Genomic DNA, 27,964 nt, shown 5'->3' with positions numbered 1-27,964 from the left:
CCCCCACCAAGTTCATTAACCCTCAGTCTCAACAATACTGGAAAACCTTACTTAATAGATATTTTTATCCATTCAACCAATATATATCAGCATTTACTATGTGTGGGCACTGTTCTAGGTGCTTGAGATACATAAGTGAACAAAAAAGACAGACTTTGGTCCTTCATGGCGCTTCCATTCAAAAAAGGGGTAGGCAAACAAGAAACATCATAAATGAGCAAAGTATACAACATGGGAGATAGTGACAAGTGCTATGAAAAAGGACAAGGACAGCAGGGTAATGGGGATCAGAAGTGGGGTCAGGGACAGAGGATTATGAGTTTAAAGGCAGGAGGGAGGAAGTAAGAGTTAGCCATGTGGATACGGGCAGGGGCGGAGGGGTGGACATTCCAGGAGGAATGACTAACCAAAGGCTCTAAGGCAGCAGTGCCAAACACGTCCAAGGAAGTGAGTTCAAGGAAGCGTGTTCAAGCAGGAAGTGAAAGTGATTGGGAGGGAGACAGAGAGAGAGAGAGGAAAAGTAGGCAGAAATGAGGTCAGAGATAAAAGAAGCCAGAAGGCAGGTGGTTGAAAGCCTTGTCAACCACAGAAGTTTTTAATAGGAACAGGATGAAAAGCCAGGGGAGGGATCTGAGTACAGGATCACATGATTCAACGTGAGCTTTTCAAGGATCACTCTGGCTGTTGTAGAAGAATCGACTGTAGGGGGATGCCAATGTTGGATTAGAGAGACAGGAGGCCGCTATTTTATCAAGACAAGAGATTTCAGTGGCTTACACCAGAGTGTAGAAGGGACTGGATTCTAGATATTCTTAAGTTAAAGTCAATGAGCGTTCCTAACAGACTGTATGTGGGGTAAGAGAAGAAGAGTCAAAGATAATTTTAAGGTCTTTACAAATTCAGTGGAAAAGTTGCACATAACTGAATTTTCCTAAACCTTCGTATCTGAGGTTCACTAAGGGGAGCCAGATTTCAAGGAAGCACCTGGTAAATCTTTTCACAAAGCCAGAAATCTTCCTCTCATGGCACTAATCTCCTCTTAACTGATCAGTTCATAACTTCATATTTCTAATAGTTTATCAGCTGAGTGAACTACATTATTCTTGGCTTCAATAATCCTTCTTCATCAAATAAGAGTAATGTATACAAATAAAAGATGTCACTAGAACCTCATTCACAACTCACTTCATTGTCATAATACTCCTGAAAAGTATCAGCCCCATTTGATAGATGAAGAAAGTTATTCTCAGAGGTTAACTATCTTTGCCCAATGTCAAACATTTTATTTATTTTTTAATGTTCATTTATTTTGAGAGAGAGGCACGTGTGTGAGCGGGGGAGAGGCAGAGAGCGGGAAAGAGAATTCCAAGCAGGGCTCCATGCTGTCAGCACAGTGCGATCTCCTGAACCGAACCAGGAGGTCAGGACCTGAGCTGAAATCAAGAATTAGACGTTTAAAAATAAAGAAACGTTAAAAAAAAATTTTTTTTTTAAAAAGGGGGGGGGCGCCTGGGTGGCTCAGTTGGTTGAGCGTCCGACTTAGGCTCAGGTCATGATCTCGTGATTTGTGAGTTCGGGCCCGTGTTGGGCTCTGTGCTGGCAGCTCAGAGCCTGGAGACTGCTTCAGATTCTGTGTCTCCCTCTCTCTCTGCTCCTCCCCTGCTCATACTCTGCCTCTCTCTGTCTCTCAAAAATAAATAAACGTTAAAAAATTAAAAAAAAAGTTAGACGCTTAACCGACTGACCCACCCAGGCACCCCAACTTCAAACATTTTAGCCACTAGCAAAGCTTACCCTTGCTATTCTGATTCCAAAGCCAATGGTCCCCTTATCACTACTGTTAACCCATGTAATACTCTTGAGAGATAGTCATTGTTCTGAATCTTAAGTCTGCTAGCCTTTCCTCCCTTGCCCCACTGACTAGATCATTTAAATAGAAGTAACTTCACTTAATGGTGGTAAAGATGAACTCTGCAGAAACTGGATAGTCTCCCTGGGACTGCCAGTCAGAGACAGGGCAAACCCATTGTTTCACTAGACAAAATGAGTAAATAAAACACAGCATTCCCTCTGGTGCTGGATTTATGGCAGGCTTCTCAGCTACCACACCATGGTTTTATGGACTGACCTCGAAAAAGCAGTAGCCCAGTTTCAGAGTTCATTCAACAACCCTATCACCCAGTCCCTGGTAAGAGCAGAACTTCCAACACCACGGTGATTAGATATTTTCCCCCAGGGAAGAAATGGTCTCTGAAAGATGATAATCAGGAATGAATGGCACAAGAGTAGTCACCCACACTCTAAAGTATGAATTTGCATTTTGGGTTTGTTTGGGTTTTTTAAGGCAATTTTGACTGAGGTGATCTGAATAACTTGCACTGGTCCATCTCTATGGCAATGCAACAGTGTCAGGAAGGTCATAGAAACAAGGAATTCTGTTTAAAGTTGCAATCCACAACATTATCCTTGTGCTTAAAATCCCTTCAATTGTTCTCCCTGACCTTCGCATAGATTCAGTAGCCCCGCTTGCCGGCCCAATCTCCCCCCCTCCACTCTTCATCTTGCATCGTGCCCACCCGTTCTCGGCTCTAGTCACTCAGGCCTTGTTTCATGCAAGCCGCCCAACATCCGGCCTCAGGAGCCAAACACCTGCTGTTCTTTCTGCTCCTGCTGCTACTCTTCCCTTCCCTTCAGATCTCAGCTCCCTCATCACGTCCCCAGGGCAGCTCTCTTGGGGCTTACTCACAAGCTCTCACAGAACCAAGCAGGTCTTCTTTATCACTTAACAGCACAATTTGCTCATCTGATTGCTGTTCACCAGCCCGTTGGTCTATTCCAAGGTCCATGGACAGCACTCAACAGTATTTGTGGTTGTGGATGGACAAATGAATATATCAAACTCTCCACCAAGCACAGCGAAGGCTCTGCTTACCCAGCCTCCCAACATTAACCTCCATCTATCCCAGAAGATGGATGAAAACTGCTATATTTTATTTTCACTAAATATGAGAAGAGAAATGGAATAAAGGATCCATTGTGCTATAGATTGAATTTGTGCGGTAAGGACCAAATTTATGTGGAAATCCTAATTCCCAATGTGATGGCATTAGGAGGGGGGGCCTTTGGGAGGTGAGTGGGTCATGAGGGTAAAGCCTAATGAATGGGATTAGTGCTCTTATAAGAGAGACTCTGGAGGATTCCCTGGCCCTTCTGCCATGTGATGACACAGTCTATGGTGTCTATAGATGCCATCTAGTCTACAGTTTTTTTGTTACAGCAGCTCAAGTGAAAAAGATACGCTATTTTTATTTTTTTTATTTTTTGAGAGAGAGAGGGGGAGAGAGAGAGACCAGGGGAGGGGCAGAGAGAGAGGGAGAGAGAACCCCAAGAAGGCTCTGTGCTATCAGCTCCAAGGAGCTGCAAGGCTCCAACTCACAAACTATGAGATCATGACCTGAGCCAAAATCAAGAGTCGAATGCTGAACCAACTAAGCCATCCAGGCACCCCAAGGTACACTATTTTTAAAAAGTGTTTTTTTAACTTATCCTTCTCTACAAATGGCATTTGATGGCTTGGGAACTGATCTATTCAAATCCACTTACCCATGTATTCTAAACTTATAAATCTCATTATTTAAATCTTTCAGCACATTTTTTTCAGAAACTGAAAGAAATAAATTATCCTCAATTCAACCAAGCAAAACAATGAAAAAAAAATAGTTTTGAAGCTCAATAATCTCAGTTGCAACAACAATGATAATCTTCTTTCTGAAGATTATCTTTCTGCGGTCACCCGGATATCAACTTTTTTTTTTTTAAGTTTATTTTGAAATAGAGAGAGAGAGAGACAGAGAACATGAGCAGGGGAGGGGCAGAAAGAGGGAAAGAGACAGAATCCCAAGCGAGCTCTGCATTGTCAGCGCAAAGCCCGACGCGGGGCTCAGTCTGAAGAATCGTGAGGTCATGACCTCAGCCTAAATCAAGAGTCAGACGCTTAACTGACTGAGCCATGCAGGCGCCCCAGATATTAACTTTTTCTTACCAAGACTTACCTTGTCAATTAGCTCAAGTAATTAGTACATAATGCTAGTGAGGCTAATAAGATTACTAATAATGTTATCAGCCTTTGTGTGTCAGGCACTGTACTATCTGTTTTACATAGAGTAAGTATTCCCATTTACCCTTCAAAAGAATCCTATGAAACAGGCACGCACTATTATCCTCATTTTGCAGATGAGGAAAGTGAGGCTCAGAGATGTTTACTACCCTCCTCAATGTTACACACTGCTCATGAGTAGAGAAGCTAAAATTCAAGTCTAGGTGTGAGCCTCCAAGGGTTCAGGTTTGACCTCTAAATAGGAAACTTTAACACTGCATAAAAAAAGGGGGGGGAGGGGGAGAAAGAAGGAAGAAAAAAAGAGGGGGGCAGGGGGATAGTGAGGGCTAATGGGAGGGTGTGGGGAAAAGATATTCTAGCTCAGAGTACAGAGGCTGAATTTCTAACTCCAGAAAACCTTCTTTGGTTTCTCCTCCAAGTAAGACCAAGGCATGCTCTCGGCCTGACTCTCCTCCGCCTCTGCTTCCTCTCACACAGCTCTAGCACATCTTTAAGGCTGCCCTGCTAACTCCAATCTGGAAACCTTGTTCCATTTAGGCCCATGGACTCCCTTTTTGGAGCTAACTTGCAGAACGAACAAATACCTTCCGGAACTGTTATGTTGTTTCTCTGCCCTCCTTCACCTGCCCTGCTTTAAAACAAAAAACAAACAAACAAAATTGAGTTCTTAAAAAACATGGCACGACTGTGAACAACATCAGCTCACCAGCAAGAACAGGTATACTCAAGTCTCCTGAATGTCAACAGGAAGCATATTACATATATCAAGCTGGACTTTCAGAGCATCACTGAATCCATCGGAGAACACCAGAGTAATAAACAGAAAATAAACAGCATCTGAGGTCAGATCCACCCATAGTGATGGTAGTCAAACGCTTTGCTTTATTAAGGCGCCTGACTGCCTTTCCAGTGTTTTTTCATGGAGCAACAAGATTCACGGTTATAAATCTGAAGAAAATCCTGAGCTACCTGATTCTAAAACGTTCTACCCTAGTCTACAATGCTTCCAGAGATACCAAGCATGTGCAAATTTGAAAGTGTGCCTTCAATTAAAAGCGATGTGTTCTGGGGTACCTGGCTGCCTCGGTCGGTAGAGCATGTGACTCTTGATCTCAGGGTCAAGATTACTTAAAAATAAAAGCTTCAAGAATTATTTAATAAAAAGCAATATATGCCTAGGATATAAAGGAAGCCACCCCCAAGTACTTACTCATGCAGTGTGTAAACCAATCACCAACACGCAAACACGTGCACTGCAGAATGGACAACTTGGCTTCAAATCCTGATCTTCTCTCACTAGCTATGAAACCATAGACAAGGGAAGTCATTTACCTAAGCCTCTGTTTCTTCCTCTGTACACCGGGGATAATAGAGCATAGCTCAGAGACAGATTAAACATAGACTATGTCAAGTGCCTGGAACACTTCAAGCATTCAATGGTATTTATTTTTTCCGGGATTGCCAATCGAAATAATTAACATTTCATACATAATTCCTCAAATGACGTGATACCGCAAAGCCTAAGAAAGGGACCTACTGTCAACAGACCCTAGTTACTCAAGCAGCCTTCAACCACTGGAGGTAACTAGACCAATCCTGTGTAGTTATCCACTGTAAAAACATAAATTATGCATCACACCTGATTTTCAGAATCCTTTGATTCTTGGAGCTTGGCTAAACAAAGCCAGTTTTGATGAATGGCTTTTCTACAAAAGAACCCCACCAACCCATAACCTTTCTAAGTCTTCACTGTCCACTAAATTAGGAAAACCTTGGAATATTACAGGGCCAAATGGAGTTCCATCAGCATCCAAAGCTGCAAAATCTCAGGGATCTGCTAATATAGATGTGCAGACAGCAAAATGCAGAGGTAAAAACCCTTTGCAAAATCTAAACTCACTCCACAGAATGGAATAGTATTCAGCAATGATAAGAAATGAAGCACTGAAATATGCCACAACATGGGTGAACCTTGAAAACACTGTGCTAAATGAAAGGCAGCCACAAAATACTTCATATTGTAGGACCCCATTTATATGAAATATCCAGAATAAGTAAACGCACATAGACAGAAAGTAGATTAGTGGTTGACTAGGGCTTGAAGGGGTGAGGGTTGGGGGGTGACAGCTAACAGGTATAGGTTTTCTTTTAAGGAGGATGAAAACATTACAAACTTAAATTATAATGGTTATATTCACAACCTGTGAATATAATAAAAATATTGAACTATACACTTTAAATGGGTAACTTGTATGGTATGAATTATATCTCTATGAAGTTATTTTTTAAATCTCACTGGTTAGTGGATCCTTTATTCTTTTTTTTTTTTTCTTCTAATGTTTGTTTATTTTTGAGAAAGAAAGAGAGAGTGTAAGCAGGGGAGGAGGAGAGAGGGAGGGAGACACAGATTCCGAAGCAGGCTCCAAGCTCCAAGCTGTCAGCACAGAGCCTGATGCAGGGCTCAAACTCTCAAACCAGGAGATCATGACCTGAGCTGGTATCGGCCGCTTAACCCACTGAGCCACCCAGGCGCCCCAGTGGATCCTTTATTCTTTGCTGCTTGCAGCAATATCCTCTCCATTAAAAACTAAACACAAGAGCTCAGAGTGTGGTCGTGGGTTGAAAGTTATGAAGTATCTTGGCTTTAGAAGTATACTTACCATGCCTTTCCATCTATCACCTCCACTTTATTTCAATATCAATCATTTTAGATGAATTGTATAATGGAAACTGCTTAAATAAATGCAAAATTTATCTATGCTTAAACCAAAGCCTACAGATTACATTCTTTATTTCTCCACAGCAACGACTGTTCTCTCCTTTATTTAGTACAAACTGACCACTTTTGTTAGCAATCTTCTTCTGATTATTTGCAACAGTGACCTTCCAACAACTAAAGCTCCACTTTCACAGGAGGTCTTTGTTCTCCTAAGAGATACAAGTATCGCATAACAATGACAGGCAATATTGGCAAAACCCTCTTTGCCGGTCCTAGTGAAATCAGCACAATTCCTAACTCGGGGGGAAATGGTACTGGAAAAGAAGCAGGGAAAAGAGATGACCTAACTCACAAAGGAGATAGATTAGAGTGTGGGCCAAGTAATGGATGGTCTTAAGACCCTAACTAGGAATATGTGATCTGAAATATTTTTACTAATTGCAAAGAATACCTGCTTTCGAGTTTTTACAAACTTTCAGGGTTTGTTTATTTCTTGTTGAGATATAATGACATAAAACATTATATTAGTTTCAAGTATACAAATCATGATTCGACAGTTGTATATATTGTGAAATGATCACAATGATCACAATAAGTGTAGGTAACATCCATCACCATAATAGTTACAGAATTTTTTTCTTGTGGTGACAACTTTTTTTTTTTTTTTTAAGTAAGCTCTATGCCCAACGTGGGGCTTGAACTCATGACCCCAAGATCAAGAGTCACATGCTCTATCAACTGAGCCAGCCAGGCACCCCTTGCTGTGAGAACTTTCAAGATTTAATCTGTTGGCAACTTTCAGATTTCCAGTAAAGTATTATTAACTATAGTTGCCAAGCTATACATACGATGTATTTATTCTTCCAAGCTTTTGTTTTTAAATTTAGAAAAGCTATGTGATCCATGCACCAGTTACTATAGGGAAAGACAAAAAAAAAAAAAAAAAATGGGACCCACACTCCCTCCCCTTCAGATTCTAAAATCTGAGAAATTAAACATACTCACACGAAGGAACTTAAGAATAACAAGAATAAAAACATATTATCAACTCAGTGCACATTACTACATAATACTTAAAATATTTAATAGGTTATGGAGAGGAAGATGTTAAATGTTAGTACCAGAAAGTAGATAATGCCTCCATAATACGGCCTGCTAACACCACTTATTCAAAGAAGGCTGCACAGGATTAAGATACCCATTTTAGGGGCGCCTGGGTGGCGCAGTCGGTTAAGCGTCCGACTTCAGCCAGGTCACGATCTCGCGGTCCGTGAGTTCGAGCCCCGCGTCGGGCTCTGGGCTGATGGCTCGGAGCCTGGAGCCTGTTTCCGGTTCTGTGTCTCCCTCTCTCTCTGCCCCTCCCCCGTTCATGCTCTGTCTCTCTCTGTCCCAAAAATAAATAAACGTTGAAAAAAAAAAAAACATTAAAAAAAAAAAGATACCCATTTTATAGAGGAAAAACTTATTAGTACTATTTACACACAAAAATTAATTCCAAAATCATAACTTTGGTTGAAAACATTATCTAATTTTAATCTGTTTAACCCTAATTATTCAAGTGTCATCTCTGCTGCTTTCTTTGTCAAATTATTGCAGTTCATCCCTCCAACTGATACAAATAAGCTGTTTAAGATGAGCTACTCTTAATTTTGTTTCTCAAAGATTCCCTGAATTTGGAGAGGTAAAGGAAATATTTTAAGATCCAGGCCACCACAAACGTGTAATGCTACAAATAACAACTTGATCATTTCTTCTGCATAAGTACTTGAAAAAGAGATTTTTCTAACAATCCAAGGTAGACTGAACTCAACAAAGTGTCACTTAGACACTATGATCCTTTCAGTTATATCCCAGTGTTCTGGTTCAAATTTCACTTCTAAATCTTTTAAACATTTCCTTCAATTTATCAAATATCCTTCCTCTGGAACCAAATCTTTTCAATACTTTTACTATGAACTCACATATAGATGACTTTGATCATTAGAATTATTAGACACCAGGGTCAATTTTGGTTAAAAAAAATTATTAACATTACTCTTTGCTTACAAATCACAAAACTTCATCTTGATATAGAATTTCCTAATGCATTGGAATCTTGTGTAACTATTTCAAAAGTTCACAAGCAAGTTTTCCAAACAACAATCAAGAAATTGGGCAAGTCAATTGCAAAATCATAAACTTTATTATAATCAACTTGAGCACTTCACTTGTTTTTCAAGGAATATCAAAAAACACTAAGTGATTTTTTAAAAATAAGTACTATAATGTGAATAGCCGCTTCACATCATGGACAGAACTCATACAAATCCATTCCTACTTGAGATGTGTTCTGTTTATGTGGCTGTCCCAAAAGGTTAATTTCTTACATCTTATGTTTAAATGTTTTTGAATGAATAAAGACTATGTTGTTACATTATTTGTCTACCTTACATGAGCCTAGTCTGAAGGCAAACCCCTAACTATCCCAAAATTCAATAAAATGCTCGGTCAAGTGAACATTCAATCATAAATCATTACAGAGAACAACCATAGCACACTACTTGGTTAAAAAAAAAAAAAAAAAAAAAAACACCCAGAGGCGCCGCTGACTTGGCTGAGGGTCAGACTCTTCAAGTCGGCTCAGGTCCTGATCCCAGAGTCGTGGCTCAGAGGTAGGATCAGAGTCAGAGTCAGGCTCAGCGCTGGGTGTGTGGCCTGCTTAAGATTCTCTCTCCCTCCCTCTGCCCCTCCCCGCTCGTGCTCTCTTTTTCTAAAATAAATTTAAAAAAAATTTTTTTAAAGTTTAAGCCCAAAGAAATGAAAAATACAGAAACAAAAAATATAGATAAAAAGCCAGTGCACAACTTCCCTGCAGGTAATTTTCCCAACTTCTCCAATCCGACCTTTCTCTTTCATTTTTAAAATCCTCCAACTGAATGGAACTAGATCCATGTGCTTAGCTCTTAGTGGGAATACTTTTTGCTACAAATGTTCTTCTGCAAAAAGTATTTCTGATTGTTAGAGAGCAAGTTACCGTTTTGCAGAAGCAATACTTACGTTACACATTAAGACTCCAGAAAAGTTTAAGGAGAATTTTTTTTTAAATTGCAAATGATACGAAATAGGCCGAATCCAAGTAACTAGAGAGAGAGGTAAGGTTCCAAAAAGCAGAAAGACTTCTGAAATTCTATGTCCTTCTCGTCCACCCTCCCCCCCAAAAAAGTCAACAAAATGCTTTCATCGTCAGCACGGGGCCATTATTCAGGTCAAGCGAAAAACTTTACTTTAAAAACACTCGTTAGGGGCTAACGAAGGTGCGTACACCGTGACTGGGGAGGCAGCAAGGTGACTGACTCCCGGCCATGAACCAGGAATGGCTTAAAGGACACAAGCCCCTGGCAGTTCCGGCCAGACTCCTCCCGCACCCACCAAGTGGCACTTCAGATTTCGCTGAGCTGGGCCAACAACGTATTAAGTATTTAAAACCTCTACAAGTCTAGGCAAGCCAGTAGCTTACTAATGGGGTCAGGGGGGTACGCGGGACGCAGGAGCTTCAGGAAGGACAGGGGACCTGGAAAGGGGAAGGCCCGGCGCTGGTCACCACCCGCCAGGCCCCGGCCCGGAGCAGCGCGAGCCGCCGCAGAGGCGAAGGGGCCGGCAGCGCTGGACTGCACTCACCTGCCCATTCTCCGAGCCCGGGTCCGACCCCTACCTCGTGACTCAAACCCCAGACCCGAAGGGCCGTGAAGAGCGAGCACGAGATGCGCAGGGCCAGGTAGGCCACGGTGCCTGCGCCCACCCAGTACAGGAAGCCAGCGGCAGGAAGAGCGCTCTCCATGGCTTTCAACTAGGCCTTACTACCTTCGTGAATGAAAAAAACGAATGAATGAATCCAGGAAGAAGCGCCTGCCCGTGACGGTGAGGACGACACTAACAGGCGCTGCTCCTGCGCTTCTTTCGGCCTAAACCCCGCCCACGGCGCCATATCCGTGCCGCCATTGGTGGTCTAGCGTTCCGTCTGTGCTTAGTGCGTCAGCCATTGGCTGATTCCAGTTTCGCTACCCCGCCCATGTCCCCCCGGCGTGCCCCCGGCCGCGTTTCCGTTCTAAGACTCCTGATCGTTCGCCTGCCAATCAAGCTTCAGCCCCGCCCAGCGCACCACCACGCCCCCAGGATTCCACCAGAGGGCGGCGTGTCTCACCCCACCAATTCGCCCAGGTCTCTCATTGGCTGCAGCAGTCCTCACGACTACGGAAGACAGCGCTCCGATTGGCCAGTGAGACAGCCTCGTTTGAGCTCGGGATTTAGGAGGGAATGGGGTCTGAGAAGCCACGAGTGAATGGAAAGGTGGTAGTAAGAAGTGGGCGTGGAGTCATGGTTTTATTTTCACCTCTTTATTAAACACTTCTTTTTCATTGTTAAATGTGCCGTTATTGTTCCCATAAACTTTTCCGAATAAAGGCTTGCATCTCCCGTTTCTATGCCTTCCACCCAGCGCATCTTCCCTCAGGTTACAGGCACTTACTGTGGACCTTCTAAATGCTCCCTTCCGCCCTGAGCATTAAACAGCACAGTTCCCAAGGTCTTGGAGTTCAAAGCAAATAACTACATGGACTCAAACAACTATAATGCACAGTGGCAGAAGAGCTGTAAGATGAATGAAAAATGGAGGAATACAGCTTGATGAATAAGTAGTTTGGGGAAGGGACTCCTTGTTTAACTGGACCTTAAAGGACAATAGAGATGTTTCTTTTATTCTCTTTTTAATTTACATTTTCTGTGAGGAGAGATGGGTGCGAGGGGACACAAAAGTGTGCGGTCCTAGTAGAGATAAGAAAACTACCTCAGCAAAGTTAAGTATAAGAAATTGTGTAATGCAACTCTCATCGCCCCATCAAGAGTTGTTTCTTTTTCTGGCATGGATTTGAGTTCATGTAAGACACCTACAATTTTTCCTAACCAGTAGAGACTGCTGATTCAAGACTGGAGATTTTCTTTTTTTTAAAAAAAAAGGCAGGAATTTAAGGGTAATAATTCTGAGGGTCAACGGTTAACTTGAAGTAAAGGTCATAATTTTCTAATATTTAGTTTAAGAGCCTTCTCTCTCCCTGCCCAACCACACCCTCCCACTCTTTTTCTACTCTCTTATAAAAGTATAACCTTAAGGCTGCTACTGTTTTTTATAAACCATCAACTGAATTCAGCCAAGGGATTTGAGCAGGCACATTTTATATTAATTGAATTTGATATCTTTGGCTGAGGCTGCCTGTCCAATTCAGTGAAATCCCACCATTCCTCCCTCTCAGCCTCTCCCTTTGGCCAAAGTCTTCATGTGCCATATAGCCGCAAATGTATATATCCTGATTCATCATGGCTCATCTGCTAAGGGCCCTCCAAATATTCATGCTCCTTAGAATAGGGCAGAAGGGGGGCACCTGGGCAGATCAGTAGGTTTCAACTCGAGTCATGATCTCACAGTCTGTGAGGTGGAGCCCTGAGTCCAGCCCCACCTTGGGCTCCGCGCTGGATTCTCTCTCCTTCTATCAAAATAAATAAACTTAAAAATTTTGTATTAAAAAATAGAATAGGGCATTAGGAGGGAAAGAGAGGTATAAACTAATAATACGGGGCACATGGCTGGCTCAGTAGGAAGAGCGTGTGACTCTTTTTTTTTATGTTTATTTATTTTTGAGAGACAGTGAGCGTGGGGGAGGGGCAGAGAGAGAGGGAGACACGGAATCCAAAGCAGGCTCCAGGTTCCTAGCTGTCAGTCAGCGCAGAGCCCGACTCGGGGCTGGAACTCACAAACCATGAGATCATAACCTGAGCTGAAGTCCGATGCTTCACTGGCTGAGCCCCCCAGGCGCGCCATGAGAGTGTGTGACTCTTGATCTCAGGGTTGTAAGTTTGAGCCCCACGTTGGGTATAGATTATTTTAAAATCTTAAAAAAATAAACTGACGATGTGTATTTTTGATGCATTTGTATGTCTGTCTATGACCCCCACTAGAACTTAAAATTATTGCGAACACGATGTTGTGAGTCCATAGAATGTAGAACAGTGCCTGGATCCTAGAGACACTCTAGGATGTGTCAAATAAATGGAAGTGAAGATGCATTCATTCAACAAATATTATGTCCTTATGTACCGGAAACTGAGCTAGGTACTGGATATACAATAGTGAGCAAATGGTCAATTGTTAGTCCTCATCCTGCTCTACCATTCAACAATGGGTAACCACTGTTATCCTCAACAGCTGATCCCTCCCAGAATCCTTAAGTGGCCCCTCATCATGCTGGCCTCTATATGATGCAGTGCCCTTGGGCTCAGACCCCAGGTCTCTTTATTTCTCTCCACAGTCTCCCTACATGATTTTATCCCATCCCTTGGTTTTAAATATCAACTGTAAATTGATGAATTCCTAATGTCTCTAGGCAGGCTCAACTTCTGCTCAGAGGTGTATATAAACATGTAATCTCTACCTGCCTACTCAACATCTTCATTCAGATGTAAAATAAAAATAGACACCTCAGGGGCGCCTGGTTGGCTCAGTTGGTTAAGCATCCAACTTCAGCTCAGGTCATGATCTCACAGTTTGTGAGTTCAAGCCCTGTGTCGGGCTCTGTGCTGACAGCTGAGAGCCTGGAGCCTGCTTCGGATTCTGTGTCTCTCTCTCTCCGCCCCTCCCCTGCCCACTCTCTGTCTCTTTCTCTCTCTCTCTCTCTCTCTCTCTCTCTCAAAAATAAACATTGAAAAAAAATTTTTTTAAATAAACATCTCAAGGGAAACGTGTTCAAAGCAGAATCCATCCCCATCAAACACACACACACACACACACACACACACATACACACACACACACCTCGTCTTTTCTTCCAATCTGTTAAAGGCACCACTATTTACTGGTTTTCTAAGGTGTAAAACCTAGGGGTCAACCTAGATTTTTTTTCTTTGCATTTCATTCCCACCTTCAATTCTTCAACAAGTCTTGTTCACACTATCTCCAAAATATATCTTGACTGATCACTACTCCCCACTTCTGCTACTAACAACCTAATCCAAACGACAAGCATTTCTTGCCTGGAATATGGGAATAGCCTCCTCCTAACTGGTCTCCCTGAATCTGTCGTGGGGTTTGTTCTCTGTGCAACTTGAGTGGGTTTTTTTTCCCCCAGTAGATTAGATATCATTTCTTCTGCTCAAATCCCTTCAATGACTTTATAAATCAGATTAAAAACAAAATCCTCCAAGACTCGTTTCTCTGCCCTCACCTCTCCAGCAGCATCGATCACGCTCTCCTGTGTTCACTTGATTCCAGCCACACCTCTTGCATTTCCTCAAATAAGTCAAGTTCACTGCAGTCTCAGAGCAGTTCTATTTCCTGTTCTCTTCCCAGAACCTCTTACCCTCTATCTCCTAAAGCTCACTTCTTTATATTATTTGGGCCTCTGTTCACACAATCTCCCACTTAAAGTGGTTTTCTCTGATGGACCTACATGAATAGACCAAATAGCCTCCTCTCCTTTGCCCCCTCACTACTTATCTTTTTACCCTAATTTATTTTCCTTGTAACACTTAATGCTTTCAAAGTGTTTGATTACTTGGGTTTTGTCCATCTTCCCAGTAACGTAAGATCATGAAGACAATAACCTTCTCTTGTTCACCACTGTATGTTCACCTAAGATGTGCATCTAAGAGTAACTGACACTTGGTAGGTATGCAATAAATACCCATGGAGTGAATGAATGACGAATAAATGAAAATAGCTGGAGAGGCAGACATTAAGTACATTTCCAATTGATTATATGCTAAAAATTGTAATGAGTACAAAGAAGAAAAGAATAGGGCTTAAGGAAAGAGGATAAAGGGAGGACCTAATTTTCATGGGAAGAGAAGACTGCCCAGAAAGGTCTAAGGCAGTGACCTTCAAAAGGACTTTCAAAAGGAAGTGACTTTTGAGCTGGGATCTAAGGTTAAGTAGAAATAAACTTGGCAGAGGAAGGCCGGGTAGAGGAAAGGAGAGAGCAACAAATACCCACTAAGGGTTTGGTTGTGATTTTGAAGAACACACACATGTGCCTCCAGGACCTACCACACCAACTGACATAAAAATAAACAGACAATAAAAAATAATTGTTGATTTTGGATTTTTTTTAATAAACAAGGACACGTACCGTAGAAATTGACTTTTGGGGCACCTGGCTTGCTCAATAAGTTAGGTGTCCAACTTGAGCTCGGGTCATGATCTCACAGTTGGTGAGTTCGAGCCCCATGTCGGGCTCTATGCTGACAGCTCAGGGCCTGGAGCCTGCTTTGGATTCTATGTCTCCCTTGCTCTCTGCCTCTCCACTGCTCACACTCTGTCTGTCTCTCTCTCAAAAATAAATTTAAAAAAGAAAAAAAAAGTAAAAAAAGAAATTGACTTTCTACTGTTGTTAGAATTCATATTGAGTATGGTATTTTTACTGAGGGAATGTTGAAGACTGAAACCACCTCATTTTGGTAGCCATTTTTTTCCCTATAATGTCTGAGCAATTAACAGGAATAATCTTTATTAAAAATGCACACAATGGGGCGCCTGGGTGGCGCAGTCGGTTAAGCGTCCGACTTCAGCCAGGTCATGATCTCGCGGTCCGTGAGTTCGAGCCCCGCGTCGGGCTCTGGGCTGATGGCTCAGAGCCTGGAGCCTGTTTCCGATTCTGTGTTTCCCTCTCTCTCTGCCCCTCCCCCGTTCATGCTCTGTCTCTCTCTGTCCCAAAAATAAATAAATGTTGAAAAAAAAATTAAAAAAAAAATGCACACATTTTTTCTGATCACCTCAGCCTTTTATGAATATTAACTATTCTATTGATTAGAAGAACAGTAGCATCACAGAGTGAAATGATCTATGCCAGAGTAAGCCCTTTGGGTTCCAGATGGTTATAGACTTTTGGAATTGAACCGCAGTCCTTTGTCTATGGATAAATTTTATGAACCGCTTAAAAACTCTAATGCATACAGGAACCCTTAATGATGGTCTACTCCTATTCAGCAGTATTCCATGCTAAAATTTAATGTACAGACCAGGGTTTCCAGAGATTTGCAGAGCCATCCTAACCAAACATATGGAACCATTAATAACTTTCCAAAGAGGAAGGACTACTATAAAACTTCAGGCTTTGGTGTCAGATAAACCTGGGACCAGATCCCAACTCCACCTCTTATTGGCTGTATGATCTTGTACAGATTTAGCTATTAAGCATTAAAATTTTACAACAGTAAAATGGGACAAGACCATATAAGCATTTAGCAGTGATTGGCAGAGAGGCATTAAGTGTTCAGTGGGGTAGGTACTATTCTTACCCCATTTTACAGATGAGGAAAATGAGGCTTAAAACATTTCAGTAACTTTCGTATGGACATATAGAGAGTAAGTGGCAGAATTGGGATTTCAGCTAAAAAGGTGTGGTTATGAAATTGTGTCTCATATGAAATTTGAGCTCAACTAGCTCAGAGAAGGCAACATAAAAAAAAATGATTAACAGAGAGTAGAAGAGTTTCTAGAAATAATTGGCCATTTTACAAGTAACATACTCAGACACAACCACATTAAATTTCAGTCTCATTTATTTCAAAGACTTAGAGTTCAGAACAGTCTTTAATCTGGAGAAAATGTGAATCAACAACATTGAATCATATTAGTATACAGATGGTCCCATTTAATTTTAAATTCATTTTCAGTATTTCTGTAAATTGAGTTTCAGATCAAATTTACATGATGAAATCAGGAGTAGTTCAATACAATGAAAGAAAATTCCATAATTAGGGAATTTCATAGAAGCTAGGAATTTTTAAGAATACCATGACAACAAAGCTGAATCCTTCATTTGGCCATGTAATAAAACTTACGTATTTTTAACAGTTCTGTCTTCTTCTATTTCATCTTCATTTAAGCATAGCTCAAAACATTGCACTTAATCTCTCCTTTAAATTCAGGTGAGAAGGTGTTCAATCCTAGAATTAAAAAAAAAAAGTGCATGATGAACTAACACATTTAAAAGAAACTGAATTTTGGGGGCACCTGGGTATCTCAGCTGATTGGATGACTGACTTCGGCCTAAGTCATGATCTCCCCATTCCCAAGTTCAAGCCCTGCGTCGGGCTCTGTGCTGACAGCTCAGAGCCTAGAGCCTGTTTCAGATTCTGTCTGTCTGTCTGTCTCTCTCTCTCTCCCTCTGCCCTTCCCCCATTCGTATTGTTTTGTCTCTCAAAAATAAATAAACATTAAAAAAAATTTTGATAAAAGAAACTGAATTTTTTGGCATGAGAAATTGGGAGATTTCCAACAGGTTAATACTTAATTTCTTTAAAAAATAATATTACCATAAGACATGCACATTCACATTTATTATGCCGCAATACTGCATTAGCATTTTCAAACTTGACTTCACATACATTATCCCATTCGAATGTCATGGTAGCACTGCCATTTTTCCAAAAAGGAAAAAAAATGCATGAAGATGAACTCTTGCCTAAAAAAACTAAAGCCAGTCATTTTGAAACAAGTGATTAAAACATATGTTTTAATGTTATTTTTTAGTTTCAAAAGCTCACAGAAGTATATAAAGTGAAAAAGTAGCCCACTCCATTTCTGATCCCCACAGATGGCACCTGGCAACTTGGAGTGCATTCTTCCATTTCTTTTTCTACGTAAATATAAAGCTATATGATATATACAACATACACACACTTTTTAAATTTTTTTTAAGTTTATTTTGAGCGAGAGAGAGAGCATGAGCAGAGAAAGGGCAGAGAGAGAGAGAGAGAGAGAGAGAGAGAGAGAGAGAGAATCCCAAGTGAACTCTCTACTCTCAGCACAGAGCCTGACATGGGGTTCAAATTCACAAATGGTGAGATCATGACCTGAGCCCAAATCAAGAGTCAGATGCTTAACCAACTGAGCCACCTACATGCCCCTGCACACACGTTTTTTAAAGTAAAAACTGTGATCATACAAACATACTCCAACAACTTTCTTTCTCCACTCAATATACCATCAAAACTACCATGGTGAGTGGTGCCTAGCTGGCTCAGGCATAAAAGCATGTGACTTTTTTTTTTTAATGTTTATTTATTTATTTTTAGAGAGAGAAAGTGTGAGCAGGGGGAGGCAGAGAGAGAGAGAGAGAGAGACAGAGTGAATTCCAAGCAGGCTCCGCACTGTCAGCACAGAGCCCAATAGAACCCAGAAGAGCCCTATGAAGGGCTCGATCTCATGAATTGTGAGATGATGACCTGAGCCAAACTCAAGCATCTGAGGCTTAACCCACTGAGCCACCCAGTTGTCCTATAAGCATGCAACTCTTGTTCTTGGAGTTGTGAGTTCCATCCCCACATTGGGTGTAGAGATTACTTAAATAAACAAACACACTTTAAAAAAAATACCATGGTGAAAACTTGACATATCAATATTGTGCATTAACTGGATTTCTTTATTGCACCAACAGATCTATTAATCACTCCAACAACCTTACCCCCTCTTTCACTTAAAATAAATTAGTGCCATGGTGAACAAATCAATTCAAAATTAAGTGAAAAGGAAAATAAACAATATACTTCATCAATATCATACTTTCAGCCAAAAATAACATAACATTAGATGGTAATACAAGCAAACTAAAGCAAAGAACATTAGGGAATTTCAGGGGAAGTTTTTATTCCTCTGAATTCTTACTTTGCAATGGACTCAGGATTTGCTATCTTTACTCATGTTTTTTCTAAAATTTCTAGTTACTTTAATATTTATTACTTTTGCCTAGTTTTCTTTCTTCCTCTTATGATATTTGTAAATATATTTGGCACAGGGGCGCCTGGCTGGCCCTGTCAGTAGAGCATGCAACTTTTGATCTTGGGGTCATGAGTTCAAGTCCCACATTGGGTGCAGAGATTACATACTTGATACATGCAAAAGATTACATGAAATACATAAGTTAGTTATAAATCATAATATAATGAAAAACTATAAACTCACCATCCAACTCAAGAACCAAAAAACTAAGAACATATATAGACATATACATACATGTAAATAATTTATCACAAAGTTATATGAATTAATAATATATTGTTCGCTTTTGCTGATTTTTGAGATCTATTGAAAACCATAATACAGTAGGGTACGCAATCTTGATATACCCTCCAGGACCAAGACATTTATTTGCAGAGTTCTGGTTGCTGAGTTCCAGTTGTGTTCCTCTATGGAATTGTTCTTGGCTGAAGGGAGCTTCTTTTCCCCTTTCACATGGGCAGACTGCATCCAATGCCTAGTTAAAGCAGAAATACAAATTCCTGGCCCACTTATCCCAACTATGGACATCTGTGAGGCCATCCTACCTTCAGAGCCCTGTGTGGCATCATCCCAGGCTTCTGTTACTCCTGCGTCACAGTTCAACTTCTCCCTCAGCTTAATCCCAATTCCCTTCCTCCCTTACTGATGCTGTTTCCCAGAGTACTCCATAAATAAATCCCCTGCAAGCAAATCTCAGTCTCAGAGTCTGTTTCCTGGGAAACCTGACTATACGGGTTTGTGTCCCCCAAAAGATATGCTGAAATCCTAACTCCCCTCACCCCCACCTATGAATGTGGTCTTATTTGGAAATAGGGTCTTGGCGGATGTAATCAAATTAAGATAAGGTGAGACTAAATTAGGGTGGGCCTTAAATCCAATGACTGTATCTTTATGTGGACAGGGAGATTTGGAGTTACACAGAGAGACAGAGGAAAGAAGGTCCTATGAGCTGGAGAATGTAGTGGTATAGCCACAAACTGAAAAATGTTAAGGATTGCCAACAACCACCAGAAAACAGAAGAGGCAAGGAAGAATTCTTCCCTAGAGCCTTCAGAAGGAGTATGACCCTACCCATACCTTGATTTAGCCAACAGACTGAGAGAGAATTAATTTTTATTCTTTAAAGCCACCTAGTTTATCAATCTGCATTGTAGCCCTAAAGAAACTCATCTATAGACCTATGAACTGTACTTGGGTAGTCGTCTGGGTCTTGCTTTTTTACTCAACATCACGTTTCTAAGAATTATCCATGTTGTTTACTATAGCTGTAGTTCTCTATTTCTTTTTTCTTCCATGTCAGTGGCAGTATCTCATCAGAGACATATTGATAATATATACATGAAAAACTATTCTTTCTAAAATGATTATGCTCCTGTTTCAGGGTCCAGTCTTTTTGTTTGTGTTCATTTTATTTATTTCCATTTTTTGAAATAATTTCTATATAAGTTTTAATATTCATTACATAACTACCTTTGTATGTGTAAGTGTGTGTTAGGCAAAACATCGATACTCCCCACACTTAAGGAGATCCACATCCTAACTACTGGAACCTGTGAATGCTACTTTATAGGACAACGTACTGTGATGATATGACTAAGTTAAGGACCTCGAGATGGGGAGATTTTCCAGGTGAGCTTAACCTAAGAACATGGGTTCTTAAAATTGGAGAACCTGTCACAACTTTGGTCAGAAAAGGAGATACAGCCATGGGAGAATGGTCAGAGACCTGCAGTGATGCTGGCTGGAAGAAGGAGGAAGGGGTCAGTGACCCAGAGAATGTGGGCAGCCTCTAGAAGCTGAAAAGAAGCAAGGAGACAAACTCTTCCCTACAATCTCTGAAAGGAACGTTTTAACTTTAGTCCAGTGAGTTCTTTCTGGTAATCCTAACCTAAAGAATTGTCAGATATTAAGTGTGTGTTGCTTTAAGTCACTAATTTGTGGGAATTTGTAACAGCAACAATAGAAAACTAATAATGTGCATGGATATATCCTAAGGAAGTGTACCTGACTCTGGCCCCTGCCCTCTCTTGTTATTGAGCTCAAAGCCATAAGGGCCTACCCTATGGTCTTCAAAAGCACCAAAGTTCATCCTACAGCATCCATACTTAAACTCCATAAAGGTCTACTTTTTTCATTCACCAATGTAGTCCTGATAAATGTACAGTAGGCTCTCAATAAGCATTCATTAAGTGAACCAATGGATTATTGGGTTGTTTTGTTTTTGTTTTGTTTTGTTTTGTTAGAGAGAGAGAGAGAGAGAGAGAGAGAGAGAGAGAGAGAGAATCTTAAGCACACTCTACACTTAGCATGGAGCCTGAAACAGGGCTTGGTACCACAACCTTGGGATCATGAATTGAGCTGAAATTGAGAGTTGGACACTCAATGGCCTGAGCTGCCCAGGCACCCCTGAATGGATTACTGTTGAAGAAAAGAGTAAAAATTAGTGGCAGGGAGCAATAACTTCCAGTTGAAAAAATCAGTCACCACTTAAAAAACTATATAGCCTGGGGTGCCTGGGTGGTTCAGTCGGTTAAGCCTCTGACTTCAGCTCAGGTCATGATCTTGCAGATCACTAGTTCAAGCCCTGCGTCGGGCTCTGTGCTGACAGCTCAGAGTCTGGAGCCTGCTTTGGATTCAGTGTCTCCCTCTCTCTCTTTCTGCCTGCCCCCTGCTCATGCTCTGTCTGTCTCTCTCAAAATAATAATAATAATAATTAAAAAATTTTAAACTATATAGCTTGTCTGTTGGCTCTATTTTTCTCTTCAGTTATAACTCATGGAGTTTTCCTATATAGAACCAAGAACCGAAATTGTGAAACAATGGAAAGAGCCATGTTTTATTGTCCCAGCTGCCCGAAACTAGTTTGTTTGCTGTCCGCAGTGGGAAAAGCAAGCTGTTAAAAGTAGTGAACTATCAGTTACTATTTGTCATCCCAGGTAGGCCATGTAGTAAGTCTCCAACTTCATTGCCACCTCTTACTCAAGAATGATGGCATCTTTGGAAAACTACCTCATGTTACCCAGTTTATATATAGGACATGGAAAAAAATCAGAATACCTGTTACACTTCTCTGAGATAGATATCATTAGTGGCCTATGTTCACTTTATCTATATAGGGGATCTAAACAGATTTCCCTATCTCTAGTGCCCTTCTAGTTTTCTTTATTTTGCATTATGAGAATTTTAATAAACTTCCTCAAATCTTCTTTGAAACAAGGTAAAAAGGTGGAGAAATAAGCGGCCTGCCTTTCCTAACACCCCAGTATTGAGGGAACTGAGGGAGAAGCATGCCTAGTGGCTGTAGGGCTAAAGCACTAGCTGGACTGCTGTGTAAGAGCAGTGGGGAGGGGAGGGAGGTGACGCCTCAGGCAGCTGCTGGCTGCATGCAACCACAAAACCTCCTTGGTGTACAATGAACTACTTTTATTTCTCACTCCCAAGTCCGTGGGTAGACTAGGGTTTGGCCGATACAGGCTGGCATCAGCTGGGTTTTGCTCCCAGCCATGGGCTGGGCTTACGTCTGCTCTGTTTCTCAATCATCTGGGATCACCCAGGTCAGAAAATAACTCTGGAGAACTCATTATCATATATATTGCAAAATATTTCATCAACAGAATCTTCTTTTCCAGTAGTAGAAGGAAAAAAACAAGCCCTTCGTTGTGTGACCTTGGATAATTCTGGTATTTAGTAAGCTCACATGTAAAATGGGAATGACAAATAATGCCCACCCTTCAGAGAAGGTGGAGATGACAACCAAGAAATCCCTAGGGACCTACTGGATTTATCTGTCTACTAGTGAGTGGTAAATGGACTATTGCTTTACCTCATCCTCGTCAATAGTAGTTATTGTTAAACTTTTTTCTCTGCCAATTCTACAAGTGAAAAAAAAAGTTATCTCATTTCCAAATGTGTTTTCCACCACCACCAAGCAATTAAATGAACTCAATTTGGATGCTATGTGGTGATGGCATTAGGTCCCAGGAGACCACTCCCCATTCAGATACCAGTTCCAAGTCCAGGTTGTCCCCTGTGCTTCTGACCAACTGGCTGTAACTGGAGGTTCCCAAGACTCCCTCCTGGGGTTCTATTAATTTGTAGAACAGCTCACAGAACTCAGGAAAACAGTTTATTTACTAGGTTACCAGTTTATTAGGAAAGGATATAAGTCAGGAACAGCCAGGTGGAAAACACACATAGGGGAAGATAAGATATGTGGGAAGGGACGTGGTGCTTCAGTGCCCTCTCTAGACATGCCACCCTCCCAGCACATCCACATGGTCAGCAACCTGGAAGATCCCTGAACCCCATACTATTGGGTTTCTTATGAAAGTTTCATTACTTAGGCACAATTGATTAAACCATTGGCCATTGGCAGTTGATTCAACCTCCAGCCCCTGTCTTCTCTCCAGAGGTAGGGTGAGGGATGGGACTGAAAGTTCCAACCCCCTAATGCCAGTTGGCTCCCCTGACAACTAGCCCCATTCCTAAGGGTTCTTCAAAACTCACCTCATTAACATACACTTAGACGTGGCTGAAAGGGCCTGTTATGAACAACAATACACTCCTTTCACCTTTATGACTATGGTGTTATTTCAGGAACTGATCACATAAGGCCAAATATTATGACAAAAGAGGCTCCCATTGCTCTTTTTCCTTAGGAAATTCCAAGGGCTTGGGGAGCTCTGAGCCAATAAGAGTGGATAGAGACCAAATATGTGTTTCTCACCATAAATCACAATATTACACATTGTCCTAATTTGCATGTTTTTGAGACTGAAGTTTTCTTCATATGCTTATTTGCCATTTATACATTTCTCTTGCACACTGCTTGCTCACTTAGTATATTCCTCTTTTTCCTAGTGATTTATAAAAGCCTATTACAAGGTTATTTGTATAAGATTATTAAACCTTTTAGAAATGCATTTACCTTTTTGTTGCAGATAATTTCAAACATATAAAAATGTAGCCGGGATAATATAATAAACTCCTATGTATAATGAACTTTCATAACTATCAACTCATGCCCAATCTTGTTTATACAACTATCCACTTCTCCTTTCCTAGATTATGTTTTAAAGTAATCTTATGCCCAATGTGGGGTTCAAACTCATGGCCCTGAGATCAAGAGTCGCATGCTCTGGGGTGCCTAGGTGGCTCAGTCAGTTAAGTGTCCCACTCTTGATTCCGGCTCAGGTCGTGATCCAAAGGTTCATGAGTTCAAGCCCCACACTGTGAGTGTAGAGCCTGCTTGGATTCTCTCTTTCTCTGCCCCTCGCCCACTGGCACACTCTCTCCCTCTCTCAAAATTAAATAAACTTTCAAAAAAAAAGAGTCACATGCTCCATCTACTGACCCAGTGGGGTGCCGACTCTCCTGAATTATTTTGAACCAAATCACAGAAAACATAATCATTTTACCTATAAATATTTCTGCATGTATCTCTTAAATTATAAGGGGCTCTTTAAAAAAATTATTTTTAATTAATTTATTTAAATTCAAGTTAGTTAACATATAGTGTATTATTGGTTTCAAGAGTAGAACCCAGTGATTCATCACTTACATATAACACCGGATACTCATCCCAACAAGCCTAAGGGGATCTTTTTTAAAAACAAAACTGTAATACCATTATTCCACTTAAAAAATTAACAGTATTCTTTAAATTTTTTTTCAACGTTTTTTATTTATTTTTGGGACAGAGAGAGACAGAGCATGAACGGGGGAGGGGCAGAGAGAGAGGGAGACACAGAATCTGAAACAGGCTCCAGGCTCTGAGCTGTCAGCACAGAGCCTGACGCAGGGCTCGAACTCACGGACCGCGAGATCGTGACCTGGCTGAAGTCAGATGCTTAACCGACTGTGCCACCCAGACACCCCCAAAATTAACAGTATTCTTACCATCAAATATTCCCAACTTTTTGTCTTATTAATGTCTTTTAAAATAATTTTGTTTATTTATTTAAGTTTGTTTATTTATTTTGAGAGAGACCAAGAGAGCGTGAGCAGGGGAGGAACAGAGAGAGGAGAGAGAATCCCAAGCAGGCTTCTTGCTCAGTGCGGAGTAGGGTGTGGGGCTTGATCCTACAACCCTGAGATCATGCCCTGAGCCAAAATCAAGAGTTACCCTTAACGACTAAACCACCCAGGTGCCCCACAAATAGACCTTTTTTAAAAAAAGACATTAAGGGGTGCCTGAGTGGCTCAGGTCAGTTAAGTGCCCCGCTCTTGATTTCGGCTCAGGTCACTACCTCTCGGTTTGTGGGTTCAAGCCCCACATTGAGCTCTGTGCTGACTGTGCGAAGCCTGCTTGGGATTCTCTTGCTCTCGCTCTCTCTCTGCCCCTTCCCCGCTTGGACTCTCACTCTCTCTCAAAATAAATAAACTATTTAAAAAATGGTCTGTTGGCAATTGTTAATATGACTAATGTGCTTTGGTTTGAAGTACCTCTAAATCATATATTCCTGAAATCACACACCACATACTTTTTTTCCTCTTTCAAAGTTTCCAGCATATATCTGTGAAAATGAACAAAGGAGGGGCGCCGGGGGTGGCTCAGTCGGTTGAGCGGCCGACTTCGGCTCAGGTCACGATCTCCCGGTCCGTGAGTTCAAGCCCCGCGACAAGCTCTGTGCTGACAGCTCAGAGCCTGGAGCCTGTTTCAGATTCTGTGTCTCCCTCTCTGTGACCCTCTCCCGTTCATGCTCTGTCTCTCTCTGTGTCAAAAATAAATAAACGTTAAAAAAATTTTAATAAAAAAAAAAAGAAAATGAACAAAGGAAACCTCATTGACAATGGAGTTGGGACACCATGAAGGGGGAGCGCTCCCATGCACACCGCTGGTAGCCGCCTACACAAACATCAAGAAGGAAGGTCTCCTTCCGCCCCAGGAACAACACACTCCCCACCCCTTGCAGCCAATGAGAAATCACCACAACCTCAAACTTGTGTTCTTCTCCAATGACCTTTCCTCCCTAACAACCCTCCTCAATTTCTTTGTAAAGCCTAATAAAAGCTTACCTTCCCTTTGTCTCTTTGGACTTGCCCCTGGTTTTTCCAGGTGCCTTGTCCCGAATTGCATGCAATTCCTTGACTACTCCCAAATAAACTCGTTTTGTTAACAACTGGCCATTTTATTTTTAAAGGTGACATACATGGAAGATTCATCAAGTTGAGAACATGATGGACAAGAAAAGCTAGCGAGAAAGTGGGATTCATGAAAAAGAAATACATGTTTGCTTTAAGCCAGCTGCAAAACTCAGTAGTTAGCTTAGCAATACAAAGAACCACTGAAAAGTGAGTTGTGAAAAACAGATGGAAAATCAGTAACTAGACTCACCACAAACAATCACCAGAAATACATACAAACAGTCTATTTAGGAAACAGCATTCTACTTTCTGAATACCAAAGAGTAAAAAAAGAGAGAGAGAGAGAGAAAGAATATGTGAATACAGTAAAGGTAAAATAGCTTCCTTCTTAGAGCACAAAGGTTGTGGTCTCGATTAATAGCTGGATGCAATGCAAACAAGTACTCGTGGTTCCGGCATACCTGTCTTAGATGAAATTCAGAGAGAAAGAAAATGCATGGGTATAAATGACAATAGCTCTCTGACACCAATCATCTGGAAATAAAACACTGACACCCTAGTTTAAATTAGGGAGAAATGACCTTTACGCAAGACATGAGCAGTTTTGGGGCTCTGTTTTCTGTTACCAATCCATACATTGTCTTAGATATTTCTCCGTACGAATTGCCTTAGCTATAACTATATTCCACATTTCACTATATATGTATATGTGTGTTTGGTGAAGATATGAATGGACACTTTGTAAGTTCCTTAACGTAGGTCTCTTTCTTGGCCTAGACTTGTACAGACACCAAAGGGCCCACTTGTAATATTTTCGCAAGTCCCTCCTAAAAAGGTACTCATTCATCATTTGATGAATGAGATATTTTAATCATTTAAATGGGAATGTTAAAAAATATTTGCTTTCTAAAACCAAGAATATTTCTTATTCCCACAAAATTTTAACAAACTGGGCTTAACATAAAAGAAGATCCTGTTTATAAAAAATCCAATTAATCGCAAACTTACAGACAAAACAAAAAAAAAAATTTGTGGACAAGATTATAATTTTTGAGTACAGGGTCACAAGTGTATACAAAACATGCTTGAAATGTTTGAATGCTACCACTAACATTTTCTTACTTTACTCTAAAAAAGTGAACAGATACTGAAACATATATCCAATTTTGTTTCATTTTTTTTTAAGATTTTTATTTCTTGGGGCGCCTGGGTGGCTCAGTCGGTTAAGTGTCCAATCCTTGGTTTGGTTCAGGTTATGATCTCACAGTTTGTGGGTTCAAGCCCTGCATCAGGCTCTGTGCTAACAGGGTGGAGTCTGCTTGGGATTTTCTCTTCCCCTCTCTCTGCCCCTCCTGCTCTCTCTCTCTCTCTCCAAATAAATAAAATAAACTTAAAAAAATAAAGATTTTTATTTCTTAAGTAATCTCTACACCCAATGTGGGGCTTGAATTTACAACCCCAAGAAGCACATGCTCTACCAAGACAGCCAGGCACCCCCAAATACATCTAATTTTAGATATTTCCTTGATGTTCTAGGGCCTGTCAAAGTTGGAGATACAAAACTGGAGATCTCTGAGTTGATCTATTCTTTCAATTATGAAATGAAAATTTCAGGACACCAAGAGAGAGACCAATCAAAGGATTTCAAAGGCCCTATATTCCCTATTGAGTTTATCTGTTCAAACACTATTGAGTTTATCTGTTTTACCTTCCCTCCCTGCCTCAAGGTGGGGATATTCAGTACTCCAAGTCATCCTGAATTCCTGCTCTGGGGCTGCTCAACCAGCACATGGGACATTTTACCTGCAGGCTATAGGTAAGAGATATTCTGATCCTTGCCATACCCCAGGAAATATATTGTAGGTCTGTGTCTAATGAATCTCATTTCAACTCTCTTCTGATTTTAGATACAGATGGATAACTATCCTCATAAACTAATTTAAGGAGTTTGTTGTTTTTTTTTTTTTTTATATATAAAATCAAAGCTAAGGGTATCAGCTTGAGGATTTGTAAATATTAGTCAATATCCTTCAGGGTGCATATAATCCCTGTTTTATAATAAAAAGAAATAGTGAACTTGGCCTATCTTGTTGCTAAAGGATATTGGTCTAAATGTTTCATCTCTCCCATTTCCAAGGAGAAGAAGAAAACATATATGGAGGTAGCAGATTTACAAATCTCACTTGCATAATATCACAAAAATCCCACTCGCACCTCATTTATCAATGACATAGTG

The 27,964-nt window shown here is 40.9% G+C and overlaps 1 protein-coding gene across 1 annotated transcript in view; it reads right to left on the bottom strand.

The window, feature by feature from the left end:
* HSD17B12 (hydroxysteroid 17-beta dehydrogenase 12) overlaps positions 1-10,923 on the bottom strand; it is a 167,706-nt gene extending 156,783 nt beyond the window's left edge. The window contains exon 1 of the mRNA XM_043580997.1: positions 10,494-10,923. Within this exon, the coding sequence (XP_043436932.1) occupies positions 10,494-10,653 (160 nt within the window). The 5' untranslated portion in view covers positions 10,654-10,923. The remainder of the gene's footprint in view (positions 1-10,493) is intronic.
* Positions 10,924-27,964: the final 17,041 nt, after the last annotated feature.

This window comes from Prionailurus bengalensis, chromosome D1 (genome assembly GCF_016509475.1).
Source record: "Prionailurus bengalensis isolate Pbe53 chromosome D1, Fcat_Pben_1.1_paternal_pri, whole genome shotgun sequence".
NCBI lineage: Eukaryota > Metazoa > Chordata > Mammalia > Carnivora > Felidae > Prionailurus > Prionailurus bengalensis.
The sequence above is the reverse complement of the archived record's forward strand: the minus strand, read 5'-3'. Positions and strand labels throughout refer to the sequence as shown.